We start from the raw sequence: 23,495 nt of genomic DNA, 5'->3' as shown, positions 1-23,495 counted from the left end.
CCAGAATAGGGACCAATGATAACCTAGGGGAGGGACGTTTCCCGAACGGCCGTGCCGGCGGGGGCGGGACTTCTGGGATCGAACCATTGCTTCCTTGTCCCGCCTCTATGTCGGCACATCGTGAAGGCATGTAGTTGCTGGGCTGTGGACAGCGTCCAGGAGGCTCCCTGCGCCCGCGGAAACGGGAGTAGGGTAAGTACGAGAGCTTGGGAGGTCCAGGCGCTGTGCCTTGTACACCCCATGACCGCAGCGAATGTCCCGCCTCCCCGAGCTCGTGTGTCCTCGGCTGTCGGGAAACCGCCTGGCGCCGGGGTTCCCTGCGGATACCTCCGTCAAGGCCCGTCTGTGTCCGTGGCCGCCCCGTAGTCGTCGCCCTGTGCGTTGTGTCCGCTTTACGGGGAAGAAGACCCAGACTCAAAAGCCAGCCATTCCGAGGTCTTGACTCATTTTGTTGCTGGACTGCGGGCGTGATAAGCGAGCCGATCGACTAGGCACGGATGAGGTAGAGTCTCCTGATGTCCACCTGGCTGTACTCCGAACCCCAGTGCCCCAAGTCCCTGACTCAGCCTCAGGCCTGGGTGTTCAGGACAGTGGAACGTTCACAGGTCGGGGGTCTCCCTTTCAGAATCCAGTGTGATAAAACGTGGAGCGTGCAGGCGGAGGAATGTGCCTGTGCGAAGGCTCGGAGGTGAGACTGACCTGAGAGCATTCAGGAAAGTTTTCCAGTCTCCATTGCGGGTAACCGAGAGCGTGAGGATAGGAGTCCTATCTCTGTTGACGGGCTGAGGATGCTGGGAGCCACAGAAAATTTTCATTAGAAGATGGATGGCCATAATCTGAGTTAGGAATTTGAAACTATCCCAGTGGATCCCGCGTAAACACACTGAGCAGCCTTGTGGGAGAGGGTTTGTGGTGGGGCTGAAAGCAGGCAGCTTCATGAGGTTGGCTGCTGCAGGTATATGTCGGTGGCCTGCTCAGAAGCAGGAGAGGTGGGAGAGATACTCAGATTCTGGATGCGTCTTTCAAAGTGGAGTCGATGGGACGTCCAGTTACACGTGGAGAGTGAACGTAGTGGAGGGTAAAGGACCACCCTAAGTGTTCAGATAAAGAATGAGATGGAGATCGGAGGTTGGCAGGAGGGGTACGTTTGGGGGAAGATTAGCAGTTGTATTTTGTACGGGTAGAGACTGAGTTGTCTGGAGGCCTCTAGGTGGAGGTGACACATGTGCCCGTGAACAGATAGGGGATTTTGATTTGGCCTCCTGATATCCAGACTGCAGTGCACTGGTGGCCTGGACCAGGGAAGATGCTGAGAATGGGATTTTGGAAGGAAACTTAGGTTGTTACAGATAGGCGTTGAGGTGAGTGTGGGGTGTCCAGAGGAAGGACCAATAGCTGAGTAGATGAGGTGGGTGCAGAAAAAGAAGCATTGTCCAAACACCAATGGACCTGGGGAGAGTGCATACCCAGGAGAACGGCCCATGCTCTCGGGTACGAAAGGGCGGGCAGGTGTGTCAGGGGACAGGGTTTGGGAGACATAAGGGGAAGTGTGTGGCAGGACAGAGACTGGCGTGTCAGGTCCAGTGCCCGATGCTTACAGCACATTCATGTGCCCCTTGCCTGCTGTTGCAGGATCCAGTGACCTTTGAGGACAGGGTCGTGTGCCTTTTTTTTTCGGAAGAAGTGGGTCTCCTTAGTGAGGCCCAGTGGGGCTTCTGATGTGATATGGTGCTGTCTTCACCAGGTCAGGCTGCCAGGTTCCCCGTGAGAGGTGCTGCTGGCCCTAGTGCTGTCCAATGTTCTGCTACCTATCCTCCCAGACTACGGTATAAACAACCCCCAACACCTTTTGCCTTGGGACCTTGACAACTGTGGTCCAAGGTCAAAAATATCACAACCTGAGTAGCCGATCACATCCAGCTTGGTTATTTTCTGGTCTGATGAACCAGTCAGGGTCTGTGACTTTTCGGTCCCCCTATCACACCTCCTCCAGTGGAAATTTCCTGCCAGCTGCCCCTTGTCAGCACCTTTACTGGCTTTATGGGCACTAACATGGTCATTGATTCAGGAGCCACTGAGCTTTTCGAGTGAGGCCTTGCCGAGGTGTTCATTTTGTGAGGTTCAGTTCTCCCAGATGCATAACTAGTCCTCATCCACCTGGGTCTGTCATGGGGTGAATCAACCCTGATCTGGGGCTGGCAGACCTCTCACAAACGCCGTGATCCCCCCTAAGAATTACCGTCTCCACCCACCCCAGTGCGGTCACCCAACTTGAACATCGAGGGGACCTGGCTGGTGGACGAGGTGTCTAGAATCAGTTCATGACCAGAGAGACCCATGGAAGACCAGTCCTGGTGAGTGTAAGACAGGTTTGGAAGGGCCTGTGGCAGTGCGCTGATCTCTTACCTGGTACCTGACCTGTGTCTTCTGTCGCCCTGGCATCAATGTGAGTACCCATGCCTCTTTTCTATCTTTCTGACACCCCATCCTAATTTCCCCTGACTTCCTGTCCCCTGGCCAGCCCCTCTTGGTCCTTTGCCTCTCTGCCTCTCTCTTTCTCCCCTCTTATGGCCAGGTCCTCCATCATTGGCCTCCCCTTCACATATCCTTAAATAGTTCTTGAAAACCTGTTCTTCCGTGAGCCTGACTGTTCCCTCTGAGGAAGGTGGGCGCAGTGTCAGGGGTCCCAGGCCTGGACTCCCCTCACTGCACAGCACCTGTCTGTCACCAGACACTGAGGCCCTGCCAGCTCCACATTCTGCACAATCCACAGAGAACTGACACTGAAAGAGACACTGCTCAATGCACAGCAAATGGAGAGGTGTTCAAGGAGAGGTGTTCCCTTTTCTACCACCAAAAAAAACTTAAGAATGGGAAAAAAAAAATCCCAAGTTCATTTTGAAGGCCTTTCACACCTTTGAATGTTACATGAGAAAGCCTCCAGACCTCTATTTCCATTGAGCACCAAAATATTTTCCCCATAGAAAGCCCTTATGAGGGCAGGAAGTGTGGCCCAAAAGTTTGAGCAAAATTTTGCACTTCCCCCTGTACCAAAGCATTCACACTGATAAAGGACTCACAAGTGTGGAGAACAGGCATCTCCATTCAGAGCTCCACTCTTGTTAGCACCAGAAAATTCACACCAGGCAACAGTTGTGCAAATGCAGTAACTACATGAGAACTTTCAGGAAAATATGAAACCTGTTTCATGCAGTCCGCATCGGAGAAAGGCATAATGAGAACAGCTAGTGTTGGAAAGCCTCCTCTCAGAGTTAATCCTGTCTTGCAGCAGCAAGTTGCCACATTGTGAGTGAGGTAAGTAGAAGGGCAAAAAGCTGCAGCTCCTGCCTGTTCCGCTTAGAACGCTTCACACTGGAGAAGGACCCTGTGTGTACAGCTGAGCTGGGAGAGGTGTCAGCCACACTTCCTCCTTCCCAATGCCAGAAACCTCACTCTGGAGAGCCTTCTGAGGGCAGGGAGTACAGTAAAGTCTTCAGCTTTCCACCCCCACCCCCCTTTTTTAACGTTTTATTTAAAATAATCAGCCTCTTTTTTTAACCTTATCAATATAAGAGAATTAACACTCAAGAAAGAGCCTACATGAGTAGCCTTCAGGCAGAAGCTGGACCTTGTATAGAAGGACGGCCACCAGAGGAGACACTCCAGGACTGCCCTGCACATGGGGAAGCCTGAAGGGGCGGTGTTGTGCTTTGTGACTCGTTGGGGGACTTGGGGAGAGCTGTCGCACCACTGGCTCTTAGGGAAGAAGCGCTTCTGTGTTTGATGGTCACCTCACAATCGCTCAGCACACAGCAGCCCCTGTTCCCTGCTCGCAGTGCCCAGGAGGATGATGGCCCCGCACCCTGGCATGACATCGTGCTGCTCTCCCATGACTGAGTTGGGCATGGACTTCACTCCTGCTCTGAGCAAGGGGCCTGATGGGATGGTTTCTGGGGGCCTTCTGGGTAAGGTGCCCATTATTCATGGACATTGTGAAGTCTGCATTTGATATCAGTGATGCCTTCATGGAGCTGCTTCAAGTACTCACAACCTGATGGTTTTGTGCATTCCTGTCATTCAGCCCTTGTACTGTTTGACAGTGACTACGTCACCAATTTACTTTTGATATCGCGGTCCTATTTAGTGGATGGAGTGAATTGAGAACATTGAATTGAGAGGTGCTCCCAAATTAGCCATTGGGGCCCCATAACACCTGAAAAAAGGCACAGCAGCAAGGCATGGAGCATCTGTGTCCAGCTGTGACTCAATTTGCATTTCGTCCCCATGTCCCTGTGAAATGAAAGGATGGAAGCCTCTGTTCTGAAGCTTCTGACCTGGAGTTCTCCTGGGGAAGACAGTGTTTGGTCCGGAAGAAGCACGTTGATGGTCTCTGTTCCAGGGAATACCTCCCTCCAACAATACACCCAGTACAAGTATGCAATTTAATGATTTTTAATTAATGTAAAGAGTTCTGCAGCCATTATCTTACCCCATTCCCATTGCCCCAAAAAGCTCCTTTGGGTACTTTTATAGTCAAAACTCCCTCCCACCCCACCTCCCAACGCCTGGCAATCACTAAATCTACTTTATGTCTCCATATAGTTACCTTTTCTGGATATTTCAGGTTCATGGAATCATACAGTATGTCACCTTTTGTGTCTGGCTTGTATCACTCAGCATAATGTTTTTGAGGTTCATTCATGTTATATCGTGTATCAGTATTTTATTACATTTTATTGCTGAATGGTATTCTCTTGTGCAGATATACCAGATTGTGTCCGTCACCAGTTGATGGACTTCTGAATTTTTTTCAGTTCTTGGCTATTATAAATAATGCTTCTAGGAATATTTGCTTACAAATCTTTGTGTGGACATAAGTTTTCATTTCTGTTGGGTACATGCCTAGGAGTGGAATTGCTGAGTCATATGATACTTTTATGTTTAACTCTTTAGAAACTCCAAAGCCATTTTCCAAAGTGACTGTGCCATTAACTTTACAGTACAATGGCATTAAATAAATTCACACAGTTGTGCAACTGTCACTCCTACACATCTCCAGAAATTTTTCATTATCCTAAACTGAAACTCTCTATCCATTAAGCAGTCATCTTACTGGTGTTTTAATCTACATTTTTTTTTGTGAGTAATGATGTTGGGCATCTTTTCATGTACTTATTAACCATCTCTTTATCTTCTGTGATGATAATTGGGTTGTTTTCTTATCATTGAATCGTAAAGGTCTTCATAGATTTTATATTCAGAATCCGTATATATATATATATATATATATATATATATATATATATATATATACACACACACACACAAGTATTTTCTCTCAGTCTGCGGCTCATCTTTTAATTTTTTTATTTTATTTTTATTTATTTATTCATTTGGTTGCACCAGGTCTTAGTTGCGGAAGGTGGGCTCCTTAGTCGCGGCTCACCAGCTCCTCAGTTACGGCACGTGGGCTCCTTAGTTGCGGCATGCGAACTCATAGTTGCGGCATGCGTGTGGGATCTAGTTCCCTGACCAGGGATTGAACTCGAGCCCCCTGCTCCCCCTGGGAGTGTGGAGTCTTAACCACTGAGCCACCAGGGAAGTCCCTTAGTTTTCTTTTTTTTCTTTTTTTCTTTTTTTTTTTTTGCATTAGGCGGGCCTCTCACTGTTGTGGTCTCTCCGTTTGCGGAGCACAGGCTCCGGACGCGCAGGCTCAGCGGCCATGGCTCACGGGCTTACTTGCTCCGCAGCATGTGGGATCTTCCCGGACCGGGGCACGAACCCGTGTCCCCTGCATCGGCAGGCGGACTCTCAACCACTGCACCACTAGGGAAACCCCTTTATTTTTCTTAATGGTGTCTTTTGAAGAGCACAATTTTACATTTGAAGTATAATTTATTAGTTTTTCCTTTTATGTATTGTCATAATGTCATACCTAAAATATTCTTTGCCTAACCAAAAGTCAAAAATTTTCTGTTTTCTTCTATAAATTTTATAGTTTTAGCTCTTATATTTGTGGTCTTTTTCATGGTAATATTTACATATGGTATGAGATAAGAATCTAAATTCATCTTTTTGCATGTGAATATCTAATTTTCCCGGAAGCACTTGCTGAAAAGGCATCTTTCCACATTGTACCTTTGTTGGAAATCAGTTTAAGGGCATTTTGGTACTCTCAAATCTATTCTGTTGATCTGTATGTTTGGCCTTGTGCCAGTACCACATTGTCTTGATTACCTTAGCTTTATAGAAACTTTTTTTTTTTAATTGGCCTTGCTTCGGCTTGGGGGATCTTAGTTCCCTGACCAGGGATCGAACCTGTGCCCCCTGCAGTGGAAGTGGGGAGTCCTAACCACTGGACCACCAGGGAATTCCCAGCTTTATAGAAACTTTTGAAATTAGGTAAGGTAAATCCAACTTTGATCCTTGTCAAAATTGTTTTGGCTGTTGTAAGTCTTTTGCGTATCAATGAGTTTAGGATCAGCATGTTAGTTTCTACCAAAAATATCAGCTGTGGTTTTGATAAGGATTGCATGGAATTTACGCATCAGTTTGGGAGTATTGTCATTTTAACACATTGAGTCTTTTGTTTTGTTTTGTTTTGGTTTTTGGCTGCGTTGGGTCTTAGTTGCTCCATGCGGGCTTTTTTTTCTCTAGTTGCGGTGAGTGGGGGCTATTCTTTGTTGTGGTGCACAGGCTTCTCATTGCAGTGGCTTCTCTTGTTGCGGATCATGGGCTTCAGTACTTGTGGTATGTGGGCTGAGTAGTTGTGGCTCATGGGCTTAGTTGCTCCGCGGCATGTGAGATCTTCCTGGACCAGGGCTCAAACCCGTGTCTCCTGCATTGGCAGGCGGATTCTTAACCACTGTGCCACCAGCAAAGTTCCACACATTGAGTCTTCTAATCCATGAACGTGGAATGTCTCTCAGCAGTTTCTCTTAGCACTGTTTTATAGTTTTCAGAGTACAAGTATTGCACTTCTTTTGTTAAATTTATTACCATTTTAATCTTTTTTTTTCTTTTATGCGGTACACAGGCCTCTCACTGTTGTGGCCTCTCCCATTGCGGAGCACAGGCTCCAGACACAGGCTCAGCGGCCATGGCTCACGGGCCCAGCCACTTCACAGCATGTGGGATCTTCCCGGACCAGGGCGCGAACCCATGTCCCCTGCATTGGCAGACGGACTCTCAACCACTGCGCCACCAGGGAAGCCCCCCCCATTTTAATCTTTTTTAAGGTACTGTGAATGGAGTTGTTTCATGAATTTCATTCTCAGATTGTTGCTAATATATTCTGGGTTTTATCCTGCCCCTTGCTAAACTTATTTACTATAGAGGTTTTCTTTTTAAAATGGATTCCTGGGGATTTTTTTACATACAGGATCATGTCATTTGCAAATTAAGACACTTTTACTTCTTCCTTTCCAGTGAGTATCCTACTTTGCATATCTGCTCTCCTGGAAAAGGCTGAAAGATTCTATGTTCCAAATCTTTTGATTTGGCTGCTAAGAGCTCACCCAGGGAAGGGAGAGGGGTCCCTGAAAACATACCAGTGGTCCAGGAGGCAAGGCTGCTGCTTTCTTGTTTTAGAGGATATTTCACATCACACTCCCAGCCACAATGACAGGAAGCTCTTCTCCTGGGCTAGAAGTCATGTCCTCCAGACACCAGACCCTGAAAGGCAGGGTCACCTTGTATTCCTGTAAGAGCCAGGTGGGTCTATTAAGTGGTAAAGGAACACTGGGTATGAGGAAATAGGGAGTGGGGGAGACTGGCAGCCTGGAGTGACTCTGCCCTTTCTGTGGAACAGTCATGAGTCTGCTTTGATGACTGAGTCCATGTGGGGTGAGGGTGTGCAGACTTTCTGAGGATCTGCAGACCTGTACCTCTGCCAAAGCCATCAATTCAATATAGGGGAATCGGGACTTCCCTGGTGGCGCAGTGGTTAAGAATCCACCTGCCAGTGCAGGGGACATGGGTTCAAGCCCTGGTCCAGGAAGATCCCACATGCCGTGGAGCAACTAAGGCCATGCACCACAGCTACTGAGCCTGCACTCTAGAGCCTGTGAGCCACAACTACTGAGCCCATGTGCCACAGCTACTGAAGCCCACACACCTAGAGCCCATGCTTCACAACGAGAGAAGCCACTGCAATGAGAAGCCCACACACTGCAACGAAGAGTAGCCTCCGCTCGCAGCAACTAGAGAAAGCCCACGTGCAGCAACAAAGACCCAACGCAGCCAAAAATAAAAATAAATAAATAAAAATAATAAATATAGGGGAGTCATTATCAATCATCTATTGTAGGGCTTCCCTGGTGGCACAGTGGTTAGGAATCCTCCTGCCAATGCAGGGGACATGGTTTGAGCCCTGGTCTGGGAAGATCCCACATGCTGCAGAGAAACTAAGCCCGTGCACCACAACTACTGAGCCTGCGCTCTAGAGCCCACGAGCCACAACTACTGAGCCCGTGTGCTGCAACTACTGAAACCCGCGCACCTAGAGCCCATGTTCCGCAACAAAAGAAGCCACTACAGTGAGAAGCCTGAGCACCACAACGAAGAGTAGCCCCCGCTCGCCATAACTAGAGAAGCCCACGCACAGCAACAAAGACACAACACAACCAATAAATAAATAAATTAAATAATCTATTACATATAGGGGAAACTGAGACTTTGTAATATGTCCAGTGGCACATAGCTAATTATCAGCTGTGATGTGTAGCTCCAGATTTTGTGTCCTTTACCAGCTCAGTATCTCTAGAACACCTGTGGGGGTGCTGTGAGCTTTAAATAAATAACACGTTTTACATGGAAGCCATGTGCTTTTTTGCCACCCAGATATCTTCTTTAGTTAAGTGAGTGTTCAAGTCACTTTTGCCCATTTTTAAAAATTACGCTGTGGGAGTTCCCTGGCCGTCTAGTGGTTAGGGTTTGGTGCTTTCACTGCCGTGGCCTGGGTTCAGTCCTCGTTGGGGAACTGAGATCTCACAAGGGCTGTGGTGTGGCCAAAAAAAAAAAAAGTTGTAACAGTTCTTTATATAGTCTAGATTCAAGTCCTTTGTTAGTGTTTGTTTTACAGATAGTTTTCCCAGTCTGTGGCTTACATTTTTTTGAGAGTGACTGTTGAAATACAAAAGTTTAAAATTTTGATGAAGTCCAATTGATTTGCATTTTTCTTGTTAGGCTTTTTATGATATGTTTAAGAAATTCAGCAAATCCAAGGTCACTATGCTTCCTTCTAGAACTTTTATGGTTATAAGTTTTATAGGTATGTCTATGATCAAGTTTGAGTAAACTTTTGCACATGACTTGAGGTATGGGTGGAAGTTTGTTGTTGTAATATATGGCTCTCCAATTGTTGATTTGGTTGGTTGAAAAAATTACCTTTTCCTCTGTGAATTGCTTTGGTCAGTTTTGGTACATGGAACCCAAAAGTCCACTTGGCATCTGGCTTCAGGTACTAAGTGGATCTGGGGCTCAACTAACGCTGCCTTCCTCCTTGGCTCATTCACAGGTCAACCTTCCTGTAGGAGTCAAGACAGATGTCAGTAGCCCCAGTTCATAGATGCTCAGAACCATAAGGGCTTTATTTTGGATGTTCTGGCACATGCACATGATCATGTACCCACAGATGCACGTGCATGCACACACAAACACCGCCCCCCCCCCCACACACAGGTGCAGGCCGGCTGCCCTACACAGAGCCCTGTTGGGGAGACCACAAGGCAGGTTCAGGTCAAGGACACTTCACCAAATTAAGGACTCTTCACCAAAAGTCTTCATTTTACAGGATCTACACATCGCAGACCATTTGGGGTACAAAGGATTCAGCTCTGATGACAGGTGTCTGCCCTACCTTGCTTGGAGGCCTGAGTCCCACATGTCTCAGCTGGATTTTAATTCTGATCCCAAGCCACTATTCCATGTTGGTGGGAGGCAACTGATACACCCAGGAGAGTGGGCCTGAGCAGGCCAAGGGTCCCTGAATATCTTGTGATGCTAGGGATGAATTGGTACTCTGGGGAATCAAATGATCAGAACCAACACACCTTTGTTCAGTATGTTCTGGCATCACCAGGGAAATATTAAGATTCCAGTAAGTTAGCTGGTGTGACAGAGCCCTGGTGGGGAGAATAGAAGGTAGGTGAAGGGCTTCACCCATGCACTGGGGGCAGTGTTATGAGGCCTGTCTAACCACAGCTGATGACATGGGTTCAAGGACTTGAGCCATTGATGATGTGTCCACCCTTTGCTAGGAAGCCTGAGGCCCCAAGGTTCAACTGAATATAACTCTGATCCCAAGCCTCCCAAGTTGGTGGAAGACAATCATTACACCCAGAAGGGATGGTCTGAGTTCAGGGGATTCCCTGACACCTTGGGATGCTGGGGAGAGCTCAGGCACATCTGCCACGTGCTCACCTGAGCACAGGCCTGCCAGGAATGCCATCCCTCATATGGTCAGTTTCAGGGAACTGGCAGAGGATTGGGGCGGGGGGCAGAGAATCATCCTGAGTGGAGTAGCAGCAGTGCCACTGTCCCTGCTACATGCTGTGCAGTAAACACTGGTTCAAAAGCCTTCGTGCCTGGGGACCCCCAGGGACCCTTGGGCTCCCTGAAGCCTGGTTTGTTTATTTTCTAAGAGTCACAAGTGTTGGTCCAGGAACACATGGAACCCATATATATAGTTTGCACTTATACATATAAACTGAAGTTTGGGGGAAATAGTTTTCAACCTTTATAAAATCAAAAGTTTCCACATAAAAACATGGATCTCTCACTCCTCTTGGAAAACCAGAAAATGGGGCAACCATATGTTGATTCCACCGTCTCTGAACCCTATACCTGGGGACAGCTGTGCCTCAGTGGCAGCAGAAAACAGGAGACAATAAGGCCAATGGCCACCACACTCGCCTGGAATACTGACTGGGCCACTAAAACCCTGGACTGCAGGACCTCCCTTCTCTCAGTCCCAGGGTTCCTGCCTTTGCAGTGTTGGCCTTGAAGTGAGCAGCTCTGGGAGGCTGTAGGAATCCAAACCACCTCAAGATTATTGTCTGGCAATGAGCACCTCACCCCTGGTTACACCCCTCAAGTGGCATCACACTTGTTCTGGAGGACAAGGCAAGAGCATGCCGGACTCCCCTGTACAGCTGAGTCTCTCCTATGGCCAAGGTCACTGTCAGCAAGTTAGGCAAACACTACAAATCAGGTTTTCTCAAGTGTGTTGTTATTTTTTCCCCCGAGAGCTACTGTTTGCTAATTTCTGTGGTATAAGTTCCACCATGGCTATTTCAAGCTGCCCACTTGACGTTGAACACAGTCAGCTCTTGTGAGTGGGTATGATGTGTGTGGCCCAGGCACAGCAACGGCCAGATCTCCTCTGTCAGTCTTCCTGAGCTCAAACCCAGTGTGTCCACACCCACTTGTGCTTCTACCTGGCCCCTGTAGATCTTAAATCCAGAGATAGCTACCTACAGATTCTGGACATCAGGGGCCTTACTGGACCCATGGACAGGTCCCAGGAGACATCCACCCCTCAACACTTTTGAGGGATGTGGGACATTCCCAGGAATGCTGTGCAGGAATTACTGGAGATTCCCACAACAGTACTCAAACGCCAAAGCTCTGGGCCCAACAAGTAGTCCTGGCACCCAGGATATAAGATTTGGCCCAAAGACCTTCAGTCTGTCCCAGGAGGCCTTGGGCTGCAAGGCAAATTAGGTTAAACTAGACTGCACACTATTCCTTGCCATCCTACTATCTAAGTCTGGGCCCCCACAAAAGCCCTTCCCTCTCGGCACCATTAGGGCCCAATTCTGTCCTCCATCTCTCCCCATACACAGTGGACGGAGTCTCAGGATTAAAGATGGCTTCAGCAATAAGGTCTTTATTATCACACTGTGCAGGCAGGCAGTTCCAAGGCTGGGTGATTTGGAGGCTGGACCAGTTCATTGCAGGCATCATCTGTAGACTCAACAATGCCCATGAAGAAGGAAGCTTCCACTGGACATCGTCAGACTCCAGTTCAGATCCTCCTGGAGAGAACTATGTCAGGGCAACATCTGAGCCACTGGGGACAGGGGAGAGGTGAAAAATGAGGCCACCCCAATGGGCTCCCAACGTTTATGGCTCCCTCCAGGGAATGAGAACACAAGCCTGCATTCCCTGAGTATGTTGAGATGACAGGCACATGGTGTGGGGACCTGCCAGCTGGTAGAAGTGAGAGGGCATCTGGCAGTGACATAATCTGGCAAAGCACCTGGACAGGTTAGAAAGTGCAGCACAGCTCCTGCAAGCTTCCCACTTCCCACTGGCACTACAGCCAATCTCCCAGTAGGGGTGTGGGATGCACAAGTTTCAAATTTTGGCTGATGGCTTCCTCACAAAGGTTCCTTTCATAGGAGTTTCTCAGGAGTGAATCCTTTTATGGAACAAGGAGAAGGTCCCCACTAGTGCTTATCCACTCTTGCCACATTCCTAAGGCCTTTCTTTTGTGTGACCTTTCTGAGCTGAGAGAGGCTGGAGCTCTGGCTGAAGGCGATCCTATGTCCACTGCACTCAGACGGCTCTTTTCTAGTGTGACCCTTCTGGTGCTTAGAGAGGTTTGAGCTGTAGCGGAAAGCTTTTCCACATTTGTTACACGCATAAGGCTTTTCTCCAGTGTGAACTCTCTGGTGCTGACTGAGAATGGAGCTTTCGCTGAAGGCCTTCCCACACTGGCTGCACTCATAAGGCCGTTTTCCGGTGTGAACTTTCTGGTGCTTAACAAGGTTAGAGCTGTAGCTGAAGGCTTTCCCGCATTCAGTGCACTCATAAGGCCTTTCTCTGGTGTGAACTTTCTGGTGCTGAATGAGGGCAGAGCTTTGACTGAAGGCTTTTCCACATTCAGAGCACTCGTAAGGCTTTTCTCCAGTGTGAATTCGCTGGTGTGGAACGAGGTTGGAGGGGCAACTGAAGGCCTTCCCACATTGGTTGCACTTATAAGGTCTTTCTCCAGTATGACTCCTTTGATGCAGAATAAGTTTGGAGGTTTGCTGGAAGGCTTTTCCACATTCACTGCACTCAAAAGGCCTTTCTGTATTGTGAACTTTCTGGTGCCGGACAAGATGGGAGGTGTTAACAAAGGCTTTTCCGCATTTGCTGCACTCATAAGGCCTTTCTCCAGTATGTATTTTCTGGTGCTCGACAAAGTTGGAGATACAGCTAAAGACTCGCCGACACTGTCTGCACTCATAAGGCCTCTCTGTGTTGTGAACTTTCTGGTGCCGAACAACGTGGAAGCTACGAGTGAAGGCTTTCCCACACTGGTCACACTCATAAGGCCTTTCTCCAGTGTGAACTCTCTGGTGCTGAGTGAGTGAGTGTTTGCGGGTGAAGACTTTCCCACATTCACTGCAACTGAGATGCGCTTTTCCAGTGTGAACTTTCTGATGCATCCTCAGGCTAAACAGGTGGCTGAACACCTTCCCACATTCCTTACACACATGGGATGTTTCTCCAGTGCGAGTTTTTCGGTGATGAACCAGGGTTGAGCTCTCCTTGGGGGCATTTCCACCTGCTGGGCACCTGAAGGGTCTCTCTTTGGCGTGAGTGATCAGGTGGTTGAGGAGTGCAAAGGCCTTCAGGAAGGCTTGTCCACAGTCGCTGCACTTGAAGGGCTTCTGTGAGGCGTGGCCTCCCTGCTGTTGCTGCCAAATGGAGCTGGGTGGGAAGGCCTCCTTACACTCGGTGATTCTGTGTGATGTCCCCTCTCCGTGGGTGGCCTGGGGCCAGAGGCCATGGCTGTCCAGGACAGCCTTAGCATACTCCCTGCATGTGAAGGGTTTCTCTTCACTGTGCTCCTTCTGGTGCTGGTGAGAGTTTGCACTGAGCCAGAAACCTCTCCCACATGCCTCACACGTGTACGGTTTCTGCCTGGGTTGTATTCCCTGGTGCTCAGCCAGGTGTAATATGTCTTTTAACACTGGGTCACACACGTCACAGGTGTTGGCCTTCTGGATGGATGGACCTGCCTTGGGGGTCCTGGCCTGGAGCACTGCTACATAAACACTCTGCTTATAAGATACTTCCTCAGCCTCCGCTCCACACCAATAATCTGAAAGCAGAGAAGTGCCAGTGACATGTATGTAGGCTTTGTTGGGAGAGGGCAACCCCTTCACAGATGTGTGTCTGACACATTCAGGAATGAGTCTGTAGATCAAGTCAGGGTGAAGTAGAGCCAGTGGTGCAGGACTGGGCCCAGGAAGGCCACAGAAAGCGAGGGCCCCATCACCTGTGAGAACATGGGTGAGGTTCAGGCTGGGAAGAGAAGCAGAGATTCCAACTCATTCCTCAGCTTTCATCAGGAGAGGAGAGAGCTCTGCCAGGAAAAGAGGACACAGAGCCATGTGCACGAGCTCAGGAAAACCCAGGGCACCTGGTGCTCTGAGTCTACATGAAGACACACACACATGTCATGACACATGGACTGTAGGCTAACTTGGGACAGCCCTGCAAAAGGAGGAAAGGTGGGGAATGGGGGAGAAATGGAGATCAGAGCAGTGAGGCTGTCCATCATCAGGGCCTAGGTACAAAAGACAAATGGCAAGTAGGTGGTCTGTCCTCAATGAAGAAGGAAGGTGGGGGTAGGGTGGGGCTACTGGCTCCAGCAACAAGCTCCAGTGGACACAGGGGAAGTACCCAGTATAATGTGAGCCCACCACAATGTCACCTCTTCTCCCAGCTCCCACTCACCAGAGCCAGGCCCCCTCCCAGCTTCTCTTGCTGTGGCTGCAAACATGGGCACCCAGGGTCCTTTGCCCTGTTCCTGTGGTTGGGCAACCACATAGGACATGGAAGATGCAAGTCCTGGCAGAAAGAGCAGATAAGAGGGTGGCCTAGCTCAGGGCAACCTATCCAGTGACAGACTAAAGGGAGCTCGTGTCATGTTTGCGACTGGGAAGAAAACCCAGTGTTACAAAATCAGCTCCTGAGAAGCTGCTCCCAAGAACAGCCCAGTGGTCTCCACAAGCAGTGACCGCGTCGGTGTCTGCAGTCCACAGCACAGCCAGGCACAGAGGTGCCACCGATCCGGACAACTTTAGGCAGCCAGATTGAGACTCTGAACCTTGACCCCTTCCCCAGAAGGCTTCGGAATCAGTGTTGGGGCTCCTCAGAGAAAGGAGCAGGCAAACACGAGGCAGGTGGTCCAGGGGAGGAAGCAGCGCCCATGCTCAGCTGAGGGAAGACAGAGCTGCTTCTGGGAGAAAAGGAAAGGCAGAGCCTAGGAGGCTGGGAGGGCCTTACCCAGTGAGGCCACAAGTGCCAAGTTCTGCAGCATCACATCACAGTACAGGTGCCTCTGAGCCTCGTCAAGGAGCCCCCACTCCTCCTGAGAGAAGTACACGGCAATGTCCTCAAAGGTCCCCCAGCCCTGCCATGATGAGGACAATTAAGTCAGCTAGACCAAAGGGTGGTAGAAAAACGAACAAAGAACAGTGCACAGATGAGCCCATACCGACTTAGCTCTTTCACCCTGCATCATACCACCTCTGTGGTGGGCAGTCTCTGACCCCTAAAACATCCTCCCCAAACACTCCAGGTCACCCACATCCCCCAAATGCAATGTCACGGGTGCCGCTGTCTCCTCATGTCCCATCGGTCACTGTCCTTCAAAGAGCAGGCAGGTAGCTTGATAGATGCCATCTAAACCCTCAGCCTGGCATGTAGGGCCTCACTTCCTCCTGCTAGGTAATTCCCCTGGGTCCCCAGATCCTGCCGCCCAGAAACACCAAACCGGAGGCCCCCTTTCTCCCAAAGGGTCCCCAGTACCAGATTCCAGTCCACTGACTCACCTCCTCTGCAGGCACACATCAGGCTTTGTAGTGCACATCTCCAGCCAGACCCCACACCATTCCCTGGCCCACACAATGGGCATCTCCCAGCCACCCCACATGCCACTGTGCAAATGGCGTCCAGAGCCTGGCTACTTGGTGAGGTCAACCAGTACCCCTTCCTGACCCAGACTTCAAAGAATTCCAACTGCCAGGGGTGGCACCCAGAATTTCCTTCATTGTTTCTGCAACTGGGCCTATTCCTACCTTTGACCCTCAGCCACCAAGCCCAGACATGGATCTCTGGCATGTCCTGGCCTCTGACTTTCTGCATGCTGTCACCTCCCCAGCCACTGTATTCTTCTCTCCTAATGTATACGCAAAGTTCAGGCCCACCACCTCCCACCCCAGGCCTGCGACACTCCCAGTTGCCTGTCTGCCACTGAGCTAACCTGCCATCCTAACTGAAACAGGCCCCACAGAGGGGGCCAAGGAAGGCAGGTGAGCCATAGAGAGGTGAACAGCCACCAGCCCCGGTCCTGCTGTCATCTACCTCCACCTACAATATGCCTCAGCCTCCACCCCAGCAACCGGGGGCCCCTTCTGGACCCTCCTCTCCCACACACCCCTTCCTCTGTGGCTGCTCCTCCCTTCACCTGAATTTGTGACACCCATCCACCCCTGTCCAGGTACCCGAAGAGCCACCCAGTCCTCAGCTGCCACCATGGGGCATCCATCACCATGCCCTAAAGACGCTCCCTCCTAAATCTGCACCTGAGTTCCACCTCACTTCACAGGCTGGTTATTGCCAGCTGGATGTCTCCAAGTGGAATCCCTCAGCATAACTCAGACCTGCACTCAGAAGTCTCTGGGACATCGCAGTCTCAACATGCTCAAAATCCACCTCCTGATCTTCCCTGAAACCACTCCACCCACCAACTTCCCCATCTCAGCCAAAGCACTTCCACCTTCTAATCGCTGAGGCCAAAAGCCCACGGGGACAGCCCCACCTCCTTGTCCTCTCTCTCTCTCTCCCCCCCTCCACCTAAAATCAGGCTGGCTTAACTTAAAAGACAGATCCAAGCTCCAACCACTTCTCCCAACTCCAGTCACCGCTCTGGCCAAGCCACTGCTATATTAAGGTAGCATCCTTGTGTGCCTCCTTTTCTCTTCCCTCACTCTCACTCTCCTGTCTGTTTTCCGCTCCGCAGCCCGAGGAAGCCTGTGAACACCTGGGTCAGATCACCTCCCTCTTCTGCTCCAAACCTTCCGTGGCTCCCACCACCCTCAGGTGACAGGCCAAGCTCTTGTCCACCAGGCACTAGGGAGACCTTCAGTTCCCTGAACACTCCCAACTGAGCTTCACCGCCAAGCATGTGCACAACCTGGTCCCTGTGCCTGAAACTGTTTTACATGCCTTGTCCCACTGGATTCCAGAATGAGAACCTTTCCTCAAAAAACCTGGCCAGGACTCGGCACCTTGGGCTTTCAGTGACCCCAGGGTCCCAGTAGCGAAGATGGAGGGGCAGAGTCCGGGAGCACCCCCTCCTCTCTGTCGGGGGTCCTGGGCCATATGGGTAGGGGTCCGAGTGAGTTGGGGCTGCGGGGACCCTCCACTCACCCGCAGCGGGTCCCTCAGCGCCGCGGCCATCAGACCCAGGCGGGCCCTGCCGCTCCGTACACCCCCAGCCCCAGGCCGGGGGCCTCCCCCCGCCTGTTGCACGCGGGGCCTCGGTCCCCACGGTGTAAACGCCGCCTCCAGGGACCGTGGGGACGCAGGACACCCCGTTACAAGACACTGCAGCTCGTACGGAGCCCGGAGGCCGGTCCCATCCTCCTCACTGTCCACCTCGGCCGGGTCCCGAGGAGGCGCCTGGAAAGCGGCCACGACCCAACACTCGGGTCCCCAAGGGCAGTGGGAAACGACCTGTCAAGAGCAGAAGGAATGCCAACAATGGCGACGCCGGAAGTTCCGCCCCCGCCTACCGAGCAGCAGGAAACAGCCCTTGTTCTGGGCTGTGATTGGTCCAGAACCCGCCGCCCCCGATGCCTCGTGGTCAATGTAGTTTCAGTCCTGCATTTCCACGCCACCCCACACTCCGTCCCCCACCCCCCAGCGCGGCGCCCACATATTCTCCATTCTCTATGGCAACGCCGGGCTACCTCCAGAGGGGCGCTGGGAAATGGAGAGCTGTCTTTGCTTCCTCTTAAAGGGGCCGCTCCCAGGTTTCCTCCCTCGGAGATAGTTGTCCAGCAAGTGACCCGTGTACTGGGCCTCGGAAAACCAGCCGTGACGAGGCCCCTGGGGTACCACTTGTTGCCTTTGAGGGTGTCAAGTGAAAATACTATCTCCCTCATGGAGACTTTGTTTAGTAACCTTAAATGTCTCTCTAATTCAGTGGTCCCCAAACTGTGGTCCGCGAATCAGCGTCACTGGGGAACTGGCTAGAAATGCAAATTCTTGTCCCTGCCCCCCACAGGGATGAGCGTGACAAGGCCTTCTGAGATTCTGATGCTCTAAATTCAAAGAATCAGCTCTAATTCAAAGTCCTGTGACAACATTTGGAAAATACCACAACTTTCCTCATGAGAGGTGACATGAAAAGTGCTTAGCACAGGGCCAGGCACGTGGTGCTACATATATGAGAGAGCTAGTATTGTTATTGTCCTTATTGTCACCAGCAGCATCATCCCAAGGCTCTTACATACCCTTCCAGGGAGGGCAAGTAAGAGATGCCTGTCTACAGAACGCTTGTTGACACTGTCGCTGGAAGTGATCAATAAACAATCTCTACTAGGGATAGAAGACAGTTTTATTTGAGCCCAACTGAGGGCTATAGCCCCGAAGACAGCCTCTCAGATAACCCTGAGGAACTGCTCCACTGAAGCATGGCACATTTTTATATCTTGTCAGAACAAAGAACCTCAGACAGGTCAAGGATGCATTCCTTCAAGGTTTAAAGAAAAAAACACAGGTCAGCGTGCACACAGTCAGCATGGCCTTGAGAAGAAGCTAGTCTTATCACTGAAGGAATACCAGCATTGGCATCCCAGGAAGGGAGGCATTTAAACTTTATTTTTATTTATTTATTTATTTATTTATTTATTTATTTATTTGCGGTACGCGGGCCTCTCGCTGTTGTGGCCTCTCCCGTTGCGGAGCACGGGCTCCCGACGCGCAGGCTCAGCGGCCATGGCTCACGGGCCCAGCCGCTACGCGGCACGTGGGATCTTCCCGGACCGGGGCACGAACCCGCGTCCGCTGCATCGGCAGGCGGACTCTGAACCACTGCGCCACCAGGGAAGCCCTAAACTTTATTTTTAACATGGACATTCTTTCCTTCTGGGCAGTGCACCCTTTTCTTTAATGATTACAGCAGATGTACCATGTGTGTTTGATAGGCCACAAACAGGCTGTTTTAGTTAGCATAAAAAAGTCAAACCATGTATAAGCCAGAATGACTTCCCCATCCCTCAATATGTGAATATAAAATGCACTCATTCTTGACTTAACGAGTAGCCAGGTAGGCAGTGTTTAATTTTTGTTTTTAAGTATGCTCATGGTAGGCAGACTGACGCCTCCCCCTCCCGTCAAGATGTCCAGGACCGAATCTCCAGGAGCATGTAAATATGTTATGTTAGAGGGCAAGGGGGAATTAAAATGATAGATGGAATTACGGTTGATAATCAGCTGACCTTGAAATGTGGAGATCATTCTGGATTATCTGAGGTTGGGAGGGTGAGATGAAACAAAGTAATCACAACTGTCCTTAAAAGTGGGAGAAGGAGGGGAGGCGGTAGAGATGGAGAGAGATTGAGTCAGGGTGATGCAGTGTGAGACAGAAGTTGCCGTTGCTGGCTTTGAAGACAGAAAGACCCACAAACCAAGGAATGCTGGTAGACTGTGGAGTCTGGAACAGGCAAGGAACCCATTCTTCCCCAGAGTCCCCAGAAGCAACACAGTCCGACTGATGCCTTGATTTTTTAACAAAATATTTAAATACTTATTTATTTATTTATTTGGCTGCACCGGGTCTTAGTTGCGGCACACGGTATTTTCATTGCCGCATGAGGGATCTTTAGTTGTGGCATGTGGGATTTAGTTCCCTGACCAGGGGTCGAACCCGGGCCCCCTGCATTGGGAGTGCAGGGTCTTAGCCACTGGACCACCAGGGAAGTCCCGATTCCTTGATTTTAGAGTAGCTGACACAAGTGTCAGACTTATGACATCCAGAAATTTTTAATAATTTGTGTTATGTTTCTCTGCTTTCAAGGGTTCATGTGATTATACTGGACTCCCCCAGACAATCCTGGATATTCTTCCCATCTCAAGATCCTTAACCTAATCCATGAAGTGGGCCACATCAGGGAACATATTAACAGGTTCTGAGGATTAGGATGCGGGCTTCTTTGGAGGACAATGATTCCGCCTACCACATTGAACTCACATGGCTATTAGATATTTTAAAACAGGTGCTGGGACTTGCCTGGCGGTCCAGTGGTTAAGACTCTACGCTTCCACTGCAGGGCACGTGGGTTTGATCCCTGGTCAGGGAAGTAAGATCCTGCATGCCGTACAGCACGGCCAAAACAATAACATAAAACAGGTGCCAAAATTATCAAAGCAGAAGTTTCCACAAAGAAATCTGAAGCTCTAGCTCCTCCAGGAAACACACACAACAGAAGATCCCAACACCGTGTTTAAATTTCCTGCTTCCCTTCTCTGCCCTAGGTTGGGCCAGCCATGCCTCTGGCCTGAGACTGGACAGCCATGGAGGTCACCTTTGCTAAAGTCACTGGGAACCCAGCCTGGGCAACAGAAGCCTCCCTGGGTTTTGGCTGGAGGGGTGACAGCTCTCAAGAACATGGCTCAGAAGACTGCAGAATACAGGACAACTTTATCTGCTCGGAAAGTGACCTCGGCCATTGTAGATACGAGTTTGGCCCCTGCAGGTCTCACAGACGGTGCCCTCGCCTACTGGGCTCTGGCCTCCGCCATCCTCCGTTACCTATGCCCCATTATTCCCCATCTACATAGAGCTCTGACCTGCCCCTGTCAGTCTGTAGTGGTGAGCCTGGCCACAGGGATCTGGTGTTTCTGGCCAGGCACAGAAAGACAGCTTCATCTTCAGCTGGTGGCCACCCTGAGACGTGCCTGGGATGAGGGGCCTGCTTCCTTATTCTCTCAGACCACTGTACCCCGGAGATCATCTCCTTCCGCCTCAGGTAAGCTCTGCGCGCGCAGGGAACTCTGAATTCCTGGCCACAGTTCTTTCCCTGGAGGACTTGAAGCAGCAAGACCCCTTGGACCACAGGAGGACAGAGTGCCACCTGCTGCCCTCCCAGCCCATCCGCAGAGGCAGGTGGCCATTGATGTCGCCTCCGAGAGTCTGACCCCTGTGCAGGCTGGCAGTGACCCATGTCTGTTCTCTGCCTCCAGGGCCATAGCCCTAGCTCAGAGGTGATGTAACCAACCCGGGTTTATTGTCACACGGTCTGGAGCAGTCGGAGGTAAGGTGAGGAGTTGCACCCAGGACATTAGAGGTGCCCAGGGCAGACCTAACCTGTCCATGAAGCAGAGCAGCTTCCCCTGAGCTGCCAGCAGACACTTTGTGGGGCCCTTGGTCAGAGCGTGTCAGTTCCTGGCTACCACACAATTAGAGCCCCTGGGGCTTCTCACCGGTGGGGAGAAGCACCTTCAGCTGCTTCTGGTGTTAGTGGAGCCTTTGGCTGAACCAGGAGCCTCTTCCCCGGGTCCCTAGGTACACGGCTTCATCAGGAACTGCAGCCAGGTGTCTTTGAAGATGGGTGCACAGGTGCCACTGGGGTGGGCTTTCCGGCTTTCACGGGCTGCCTGGTGGTCCTGGCCTGTGATACTGACCCCACTGGTACAGATACACTCTGCCCAGGTGGCACCCCTCCTCCCCTCCGGGCCTGATGGTGGCCCTGGGGGGTTGGGACTTCTTCACAAGTGTGTGTCTGTGACACGCCCAGGAATAATTCCATGGACATCTTTGGTGGGGGGCATTATTCTGCTGACCAGGAAGGGGAGGCTGAATTAAAGGGCCTGACCGGACGAGCGGGCAAAAGGAATGTGTCAGATGTGGAGGCGCAAGATGGGCCCACCCACCTCCACCTTCACCCAGCCCCCCATCCCTTCTCCACGCGGAAGCCAAAGGGATTCTTGTCAAATCAGATCAGGTCACTTCTCTAGTCACACTTCTCCCCAGATCCCACCCCTCACCCCCCCCCCAGGATAAAGGCCTAGCAGGAATCCTTCTCCCCTAAGGCTTTCTGGTCCCACCAGAAGTAAAGAACTTCAGGTTTCCTGAATGCTCGCCTGCAGGCTTGCCTCCAAGCCTTTGCACGTGCTGGCCCCACTGAAACGGGAGGGAAGGGGGCAGGGCACAACCTTTAAAAGAATGACAGGGTTTACCTGGTGGCGCAGCGGTTGAGAGTCCGCCTGCCGATGCAGGGGACACGGGTTCGTGCCCCGGTCCGGGAAGATCCCACGTGCCGCGGAGTGGCTGGGCCCGTGAGCCATGGCCGCTGAGCCTGCGCGTCCGGAGCCTGTGCTCCACAAAGGGAGAGGCCACAGCAGTGAGAGGCCCGCGTACCGCAAAAAAAAAAAAAAAAAAAATGACACACAGAGGACGTGACATAAACTGCTTAGAACCAACTAGGTCCAAGATGGCAGAAGAAGATTCAACTTCCAGTGGACCTTGAGACTCATTTTATGCTCGCTATAATACATTAGCTAAGTGACACACCCACCAGTGCCATGACAGTTCTGAGGCCAACCATAAAAGGTCAAAAAGTGGGTGGCGGCCCAATTCCTGGAAATCTCCACCCCTCCCCCCGACATACTTGGAATAACCCCCCCACTCATTAGTCTGTGACATTACCCAGCCCATAAAAACGAACCAGCCCATGTTTCGGGGCCTCTAACCTTCTGAGATGGCCCACACTCTGTGGGGTGTGTTTCTCCCAAGGCTGTTCTCGCCTTTTGAGACAGACCGCATTCTATCTATGGATTATGTTATCCGTCTAAATAAATCCATTTCTTCCCGATCACTTTGTATCTCACTGAATTCTTTCTGCGATGAGACATAAAGAACCTGAGCTTCATTAAGTCCTGAGACCAGGTGTGTCATCTCAGTTAAAATACGGGGGGTTGGGGCTTCCCTGGTGGCGCAGTGGTTAAGAATCCGCCTGCCAATGCAGGGAACACGAGTTCGAGCCCTGGTCCGGGAAGATCCCACATGCTATGGAGCAACTAAGCCCGTGCACCACAACTACTGAGCCTGTGCTCTAGAGCCCACGAGCCACAACTACTGAAGCCCACGCGCTTAGAGCCCGTGCTCCCCAACAAGAGAAGCCACCGCAATGAGAAGGACGCGCACCACGACGAAGAGTAGCCCCCGCTCACTGCAACTAGAGAAAGCCCGTGCGCAGCAACAAAGACCCAACACAGCCAAAAGTAAATAAATACAAGAAATATTTTTTTTTTAAATACTGGGGGTTGGGACTTCCCTGGCGGCCCAGTGGTTGAGATTCCACGCTTTCACTACAGAGGGTGTGGCTTTGATCCCAGGTTGGGGAACTAGGATCCCCACGCCGGCAGCACGGCCGAAAAAAGAAACCGTGGGTTCAAGTCCCAATCTGGGTTTAGTCTGGGTT

The 23,495-nt window shown here is 50.8% G+C and overlaps 1 protein-coding gene and 1 long non-coding RNA gene across 2 annotated transcripts; one reads left to right on the top strand and one right to left on the bottom strand.

Annotated features, from left to right (window-relative positions):
* The first annotated feature begins 68 nt into the window (after window positions 1-68).
* Window positions 69-22,641, top strand: LOC136793090 (uncharacterized). Its single transcript, XR_010837881.1, has 3 exons — window positions 69-192; window positions 17,027-18,790; window positions 20,090-22,641. It is a non-coding gene; the product is annotated as an uncharacterized lncRNA (long non-coding RNA).
* LOC131744797 (zinc finger protein 304-like) lies at window positions 11,864-17,790 on the bottom strand. The gene is made up of 3 exons (XM_059044675.2): window positions 17,437-17,790; window positions 15,289-15,415; window positions 11,864-14,098 (listed from the first exon to the last, which is right to left on the bottom strand). The coding sequence occupies exons 1-3, from the start codon at window positions 17,464-17,466 to the stop codon at window positions 12,453-12,455; spliced, it is 1,803 nt and encodes a 600-aa protein (XP_058900658.1). The 5' UTR covers window positions 17,467-17,790; the 3' UTR covers window positions 11,864-12,452.
* Window positions 22,642-23,495: the final 854 nt, after the last annotated feature.

Source organism: Kogia breviceps, chromosome 18, assembly GCF_026419965.1.
Source record: "Kogia breviceps isolate mKogBre1 chromosome 18, mKogBre1 haplotype 1, whole genome shotgun sequence".
Taxonomy (NCBI): Eukaryota; Metazoa; Chordata; class Mammalia; order Artiodactyla; family Physeteridae; genus Kogia; species Kogia breviceps.
Note: the sequence above shows the minus strand (reverse complement) of the source record. Positions and strands in the feature narration are given on the sequence as shown.